The sequence below is a fragment of the Hydra vulgaris genome, chromosome 01, assembly GCF_038396675.1.
Source record: "Hydra vulgaris chromosome 01, alternate assembly HydraT2T_AEP".
NCBI lineage: Eukaryota > Metazoa > Cnidaria > Hydrozoa > Anthoathecata > Hydridae > Hydra > Hydra vulgaris.
This window is the reverse complement of record NC_088920.1, coordinates 57,270,696-57,279,215: the sequence shown is the minus strand read 5'-3', so window position 1 is coordinate 57,279,215 and position 8,520 is coordinate 57,270,696. Positions and strand designations below refer to the sequence as shown.

At 26.6% G+C, this 8,520-nt stretch overlaps 1 protein-coding gene across 1 annotated transcript; it reads right to left on the bottom strand.

Annotated features, from left to right (window-relative positions):
* Positions 1-218: 218 nt before the first annotated feature.
* Positions 219-8,283, bottom strand: LOC124810006 (alpha-1,3-mannosyl-glycoprotein 4-beta-N-acetylglucosaminyltransferase C). The gene is made up of 3 exons (XM_065788749.1): positions 8,140-8,283; positions 7,944-8,048; positions 219-1,459 (listed from the first exon to the last, which is right to left on the bottom strand). Exons 1-3 carry the CDS (start codon positions 8,201-8,203, stop codon positions 378-380), a joined length of 1,251 nt encoding a protein of 416 aa, XP_065644821.1. The 5' UTR covers positions 8,204-8,283; the 3' UTR covers positions 219-377.
* Between the last annotated feature and the right edge of the window lie 237 nt (positions 8,284-8,520).

The window sequence follows — 8,520 nt, the reverse complement described above, 5'->3', positions numbered from 1 at the left end:
TATATATATATATATATATATTAGTAGAAAATCACTTAACTAAATTTTTTTCCATTTGACACTGTGTTTCATCAACAAAGATTCATCAGAAATGAATGATGGATTCATTTCTGATGAATCTTTGTTGATGAAACACAGTGTCAAATGGAAAAAAATTTAGTTAAGTGATTTTCTACTAATATATAATTGCTCTGTTCTTTTAAGAACATTGAGCACTCTATTGTGTTATTATTTTTAATTAAAATTTTAAATTAAGGTATTCATATAAACAGTATAAGGTAGTTTCATAGTAAGATATCGGAGATTTAAAACGATTCAAAGAAATAAAAAGCTTAAAAAAGTACTAATAAAAATTTTTTAGCGTATTCTTTAACGTTTCAAACCATCTGTTCATCAGTATATATTTTCAACTCTCGAATAGCAATCCACTCTGAATTTGAGCTATATGTTCTAACTCGTAGACATGCAGTTGTTTGATCGGAAAATATATTAGTATCTACCTCGCTATTTCGAAAATCTGAAACAAACTCAAAAAAATTACATTCATTATTGTGGCTTCGTTCTAAAACTGCGTTCGTCAAACAGTCATTCATCATTTTAGTTAAACAAGTTTTAATTTTTATTCTTCTAACGACGGTAATATAGCTAAACTTTATTGTTAAATAACTATCTTTTAAGTTAGAATATGTCCAAAACACATCACCGTTGTAATATAGATTACTAAAGCTATGATTACCATAAGCATTCATGTTGGTGGTTAAAATAGCTTCAGGATTCTGGTGGTAAGACATTCTATGATGTACACTTTGAAAAAATAGAACATCTGGGAAACTCATCTTTTGCAGCGATAACGAAATGTATTTAAATTTATTCATTATTTCTTTAATTGATGTATAAACACTTGTCCAGTAAATAAAATTTGCGTACTTCTCTAAGTATTTACAGTTGTACAGCCTACCGTACACAGGATCTTTTGCTAATCCTATTTCTATTAGCGTAGGATTTTCTGAGAATACACGGAAAAGCTTTTTAATTTTTTTCATTGCATAACTTATAGGAAAGACAGTTTCATCTGTAAAAATCATATATTCACTTTGCTGTGAGCAATGCCAAAACAGCAACGATACTAAAATATTAAAGTGCGTTCTTTTTTCAACAAAACTTTTATGATGCAAACGAAAACCCGAATTAACTGTTTGAAGCATAACATGATTTTGTACTAAATCTTCTGAAACAGTTATCAAGTTTATAGGAACTGCTTTTAATTTATTTTCTTGTTCAAAGAAGTCTCTTACTTTTTTTAAATCTTTTTCTTGATATGTTAATATTGCAATATGAATAACATAGGATGAGATGAGTTGGTCTTCGTTCATTTGGGTTACTAAATTTACCAATTGTTTTATTACAAATCGAATACTGCTATCATCGGCATCACTTATAATTCCAATAGATATTGTCGCTAATTAAAATTAAAACAAGGAATACACGTTTGTTAATTTTTTATATATATAAAAACAAACAAATGAGCTGGTACAAGAAAGGTTGTTATTTTTAGGGTTCTATTTTAATATTCTAGTACTAAAAACTTCTTAGAAAATTCTTTAATTTATAGTATGATATACTATAAATTCTTTAAAAAAAATTGCGATGATTAGAGCCTGGGAACAAAACGCTCTAAGGCTTCGGCCACGACTACCCCAAACGCAAGAGCTATAAGTTGATACAATATTTTATGTACTATACTTTTGTACATTTATATTTATAGATAAATTTTAAGTTTTACACAAAAATACTTTAGCATTCAAAATTAGGACTTTGTAAAGTTTGAACCCCCATTAATTTAAGTGGATTACAAATTTTATAAAGTCATAACTTTTAAACGCTAAGAGAACTTTGCATGAAATTTAAAATTTGTTGATGAAATTAAATTTATTAAAGATTAGTACATAAAATGTTTTATCAACTTATTGCTCTCACGTATAGAGTAGTTGTGGTCAAAACTTTAAGGATTTCTTGTTCCCAGGCTCCAATCATCGCATTTTTTTGCAAAGCATTCTCATTTGACATAAACTTAAACATATAAATGTTTAGAGTTAAGTATAAAAATAAGTATAAACAAATAAATGTTATTATTATTTATAGAAAACAAAAAAATGAAATCTTATTTATGTAACGCAATTTTTCAATGTTTTAGGAAAAAAAAAGTCTTTATTTGAGTTTAAACTTGCAATAACAACACTAACAATAACAAAGCAACAATTAGGCAAAATTATTTATATAAGCGATTGTCCATAAATTACATATAAATAATAAATAAACTAATAAACAATACAAAAAAATTAAAAGTTTTCACTGGTTGAGACTTAATTAAATGAAAAATCAGAATAGCAATAAGTTAAGTTAAAATCGCTGCGTTAAATAACTTAAGATTTCTATTACTACTTCTATTACAATTCTGTTTTAAAATAAATTTAGCATTACGTATATAATGGACGATCCCTAATGTGACTTTAACACAGTGGGCACAAAATGTGTTTAAGACGTCTAAAATACGTATTAAAACATAATTTTACGTATTTTAGATGACCAAAACTTTTTGTGTCTACTGGGACGCACAGTGACTAAAAACAACAAAAAAATGGTAATAAACCCCTTACAACTTTTCTATAAATTAGGGGCCTTTTTTTGAAATAATATTAAATTGCAATAGTTTTTTAATTCAAAAGTATAAATAATTTTTTAATAAAACTTTTATTTTGTATTTTATAGTAAAAAGAAGCGAAAAAATTTGATATTATTTTCAAAGAAATCTGAAAAATGTGAGATTTTTATTTAACTAAAATAGAATAGTTTTAATTTAAATAATAGTGTATATTTATTTTGAAGATAACCTTTTGGCTCTATATATTTCAAACTTACTAAAAAGAAAAAAAAAAGTCTGACTTTTTTGTTTAAGTTTAAAGACTTCTTTTAAAAAAAGGCAGCAAGTAAATGTATTTTTTTGGTTTATATATCAGCTAAAAAAATGTTCCACCGAGTTTCAAAAATATATTCTTTTTTTCTAGTTAATTAGCATTTCTACTTTTAAAATATAAAAGGATTACCGCGGTCTCCTGCGGTATTGGAAGTTTTTAAAGAAAAACAAATGTTGTTAAACACTTAAAAACCTTGTTTTCCGCCATTTTTGAAAGTATTTTGTTATAATCAAACAAATGAAAATGGCGGGAAACTTAAATTTTTATTTTTTACTTGTATTACTTGCTCTAATATAGTTTTTAAATCATAAATATTAAATATAGTTTTAAAAAACGTGCTTTTGTCATTATATACTATTTAAAAGTTTGTTAAAATATTTATTTACAATTTTTAAGAACGATTTATTAATCGATAAGTACAACATGTTTGAAAAAGCTTAACTGAACAACTTTAATATTTCGTGTAATATAAAGTTAACTTAGTAATATAGTGTTTTTACAGGATGTAACAATGTGGCCATAACAAAATAAAATTTTAAACAGTGTAAAGTAAATAAATATATAATCTAATTTAAAATGTTTCTGATATATTAGTTTTATTATATTGATGGTTCTTAAAAACAATATCAATGAAAAGATTAGATCTTATCCCAAATATACGTGAATTAGGAGTGGATAAATTAAGATTATGGAAGGATTTACTTAATGAAATAAAAAATACTGAAGAAATTCGCCAAGAAAACTTAAATAAAGTAAAGTTTGCTTTAGTTATATTTATTTCAAAGGTCAAGAAAAAACTAAAAAAAGTCGACAAAATTATGAACGTTTATACAAAAAAAAATCGTTAGCTTCAAAGAAATCTTATGAACAATAAAAATAGCCATTTTGGTTATGGAAGGCCCCATAAACAATGGAGAGTTCTTGAAGAGTGAAGCAAAAGAAAAAAAATAAAAGAACTTCTGTAAATAGTGCAAATGCTGCTGAAGAAAATAAAAAAAGTTTCTATTTTAAAAAACAATATTTCTAATGTTTTAGAGATAGAAAAAGTTAATCAAACTTTGGATAAAACCTTTCCCATTAATATGAGTGTAGAGGAAGCTCTTGCGTTAAAAATGAACACTGATCTCAGCGATAAACAATATCAAATGATCAAAAGCTCAGCTCTTGTACACAATGTACATATTTATCCTACCGTGCACGATATTTTCAAGTAAAAATTGAAATGCTATCCTGAGAATATACACTTTTCTGAATTTCTGCAAAGTGTACTCTTCAAAGCATCTTAGATCACACTGTGAGTATAATAACTGAAATGATTGATATGCCTAATTGTGGTCAAGGTAACGAAATATTTGGAGTTTTATATGGAAAGATTGGTTTTGATGGAGCATTAAGCCAAAGTATTTATAAACAGAAATACGAGACAAGCAACACAAGTATAAAACTTAAAAGTGAAGAAAATCTTTTTAGTACAGCTTTTGTGCCTCTATTGCTCAAAGTAGAAGATGGCAAAATTTGTAAAAAAGGAAATCATTCAAGTTGTCACTTTTGTAGACCTCTTCATCTACAATATAAAAAAAGAGAGTCCAATTTTATCCAGAGAAGAAGAATCAGATCTAAAAAATTCAAATAAATACCTTAAAGACGTTTTTGACATTGCAGGAAGAAAGGTGACCTTTAATATCAGCTATAGAGTTGATCTTACAATGTTTGATAATAAAGTGGGTCTGGAAATACCAATGACGGCAATACTGCCAGAAGAGCATTTAAAAATAGTAAAGTTTTTTCTGAAATTACTAAAGTTGATTGTGATATAATTGAAAGATTGCATAATATTCTCATAACGATACCTTGTGGATATCCTATTAATATCAATGAATTAGATTTATACTGCACTGAAATAGCTAAACGTATGGTGAGTTTGAACGACTGGTATGTTATGTCTACTACTGTACATAAACTGCTACTGCATAGTTCTTCTATATCACATAAATTACTTTTGCCAATCGGGGTATATTCGGAAGATGCATTGGAGAGTTTAAATAAATAGATAAGAAATTCTAGACTTAAGCACACGGCAAAAATATCGAGGCTAAACACAATGATGAATCAGATGCACTACCATCTAGTAATATCAGATCCAAAAGTGTCAAGCATATCTTTTAGAAAACATAAGAGCTATCGAGGAAAACCATTACCAAACTAAGTTATTAAATTAATTGTAAAGTAAATAATAAAATAAATGTAACAAAATATAGTTTTTTTTCTCTGTGTATCAACATCCTTTTAAAACCATTTTTTTTTTTAAATCAGGTAGAGTAATATATCAAGATAATGTGTTTTGTCTTGAAGATTCTGAAACTTTTAAAAAAAATTTTCGTTCGCCTATAGTCACCTATATAGCGCGCGTACGCGCATTATACGCGTCGAAGCTGCGTGTAAATCAAAAAATTGTTAACAAATTTGAAATCTTTGACCCAAAAAATATTATTTTGATATATAACATAATTTATTTACAATTTATGCCAAATTTTATTTAATTTTTGCCGTTTTTTGTTCGTCCTGAATCACTGTGGGACGCTTTAATGTATTTTAATCGCCAATATTTTACAGTGTTGTAAAACTTGAAAATGAATTTTTAGCATTGCAAAAAAAACTTTTTTTTTTCTACGAGTTGCAATTTGTTATGTATTCGTGCCGGTAGCTTACGTTTTTTGTATAATAGGCGATGAATAAATTATAAAATTAAAATGGTATTCATTTTATAAACATATGCTTGAAAAAGAATGAAAATTTAAAAATTGGTAAATTATAACATCATTCACCAATTATTGCTTGCATTAGTTAACACATTTTTTCTATCTATTATTTATAACTAAGCCTAACTTTTTACACTCCTATAGTTCCATTAAATGAAAAAATTGTTGGGTCACAAAATTGGGTACTCCCTTCCCTTTTGAAATATTACTAACCCTTCACCTCCTCTCCCCTACCTCCCCCTCCCCCCTCCTCCTTCTCCTACTCCTCCTTCCTGACGTTATTTAAAATTTAAAATTTGGTCAAAAAAACTGATTTAGAAATCAAAAGTAATATACAATACTTTGGAATATTCATAACCAAAGAATAGTTAAACATGCAGCTAATATAATACGACAATTTGTTAGGTCCTAAGATAATATAACAGTTTGTTAGGTCGTAAGATAATGCAAAAATTTGTTAGGTCGTAAGATAATACAACAACTTCTTAGGTCTAATATATAACCAGCAAACATTCTATAGCGGAATTTCAGAGGACCGGTATTGACATTTTTAGCGGTACCATGTAGTTTTGCTCATTGGTTACTTGGTGGACCATTAGTGGCAGTCACCAAAAATGGCTAGCCAATGACAACCCATAAAAACATGTTGGAAAGTTATTGGTTTGCTATTTATAGCAACCACCACTAATGATCCACCAAGTAACCAATGAGTAAAGCTCCAATGAATCGCCTAAAATGACAATAATAGGTCCACTATAAATCCATTAAAACAATGTTTACTGGGTATTAACTTTAAAATAACCTTAAAAAAACAATTATGACCCCACCTTTTTGAACTATAATAGAATCTTTAAAACAGGCCACCTAATTAAAAATATATTATCATATATTTAAAAATTAATATTAAATTTAAGTTAATTCACTATTAAAAATATTTTTTTTAATTCAATATTGATATTTGATTGTAGTTAACACGTTTGTTTACGATTTGAATTTCAGCTAATAGGGTTTGTTAAAATATTAAGTTAAATTACTGTTTTATAAATTGAATTGAAAAATGATTTAACAACAAAGACATTTTCATGAAATATGCAAAATGGAATGTATTTTAACGTGGCCGTGGCCTTACGCTCGGTGGCATTATTTGCTTTAAAATAGGTATACTTAAACATTTAAACATTTATATTTTTCTTTTTTTTGCTAATAATGTAATATTTTTTTACTGTAAATATTTACACTGAAAAACTTGTTCGAGTGATGATTATCCTAATAAGAGTTTAGAAAGGAGTTCAGATGATATGTTTTACCTGAAAATAACAGTTTTTTAGTGCTTACAAAGTTTTATCTTGTGATATAAAACCATATATAAAATTATTCAAATTTTTGACTTTTTTTTTATTTACAATTCGACTGGCTTTTATTATTATTTTAGAATTTTATTTTATTATAGAATTAGTAAATTTATTTATATCAGTTTTTTAATAGTATATATTCCTTTTTATTTTATTATAGAATTACTAAATTTATTTATATCAGTTTTTTAATAGTATATATTCCTTGCGGCAGTCATTAGACTTACTTAGATTTTGAATAATTTCATATATCAGTCTTTTAGTAGTATATGTTCCGGCAGTCATTAGACTTACTTAAGTTTTGAATAACTTTAGAAATCAATCTTTTAGCAGTACTTCTTTTTTCTGTTCCTTGCGGCAGTCATAATTTAAGTCTTTAGTAAAATGTTTATTTTTGTTCAATATTTTTTAAAGGCTGTTCACTTTATTGTCAGCTTCTATGAGCCAATGAAAAACATAAAATTTAGAGCAAAATAAGTTGTGTCAAAGACGTTTGAAGTTTTTCCAAAACGAAAATAATTTTCTGTGATCAACATATGTTGCCGGAAACATATGTTGATCACAGGAATATAGGCTTTCAAGGATATATTTATAGCTTAGCAAAAAGAGATGCCAGGAATAGTGATTTTGCCTAACACCAAATATTTGACGAACACTATCGAAGTATGCTAAGTTTTAAAGTTTTGAAACAATTGCCTGAACAAGTAATAAATTAGTAAATTGCGAGTTCTTATAATTCAAAAGTTACCTCTTTTATTTTACTTTTTTATAAATCTTAAAAAGACAGAAAAAAAATGCCTATTTTAAAAAAATATCTATTGCAAAAAAAAAAAAAATGGTGTGTCTTTTGCACTAACCTGATTCGTTTAATTGCAGTGGAAATAACAACGACAAAGAATTATAGTTATTTTTAGATTTTCTTTGACTTGATGATTCCACAGCGCTGTTGTTGCTTTTTAAATCTAATATAAAAATTGTTAAAAAATTTTTAATTTATGAATAATAATGTAGAAATAGTTTCTTTACTAATTTAAAGAATATAAACTTTCTTACATAAATAAAAATAGTAAATAGCTACAATTATTAAAACTGCTCCCTTTCTTTTAGAGATTTTCATTTTAGAATTTTTAATAAAGTTATTATTCGTCAAATATTAAGTTCAAAAATGCGTAAGTAAATTACAATCTTATGCTAAATGTTATAAACGCGTTTCCAAGGTGGCATGTTATTGAGATGTATTTTTGATATATCGTCGTCTATGTTTGTTTTACATTTTCTTTAAAAGTAAATATTTTTTTATATATATAATATCATGTATTTATTATACACATATATACATAAACATACTCTATGCATAAATGCAGAGTAAGACTGGGTGCGGGTTTAAAAAATATATAACATTTCTGAAAACCCAGCAACTCACCATCAACCCTT

Excerpts from the sequence above, each read along its gene's own strand:
- LOC124810006 (XM_065788749.1), bottom strand. The coding sequence starts at position 8,203 with ATGAAAATCTCTAAAAGAAAGGGAGCAGTTTTAATAATTGTAGCTATT. Across the intron at positions 8,049-8,139 it reads TATTTACTATTTTTATTTAT|ATTTAAAAAGCAACAACAGC; the intron begins GTAAGAAAGTTT and ends TTTTTATATTAG. Across the intron at positions 1,460-7,943 it reads ACTGCAATTAAACGAATCAG|CGACAATATCTATTGGAATT; the intron begins GTTAGTGCAAAA and ends AATTTTAATTAG.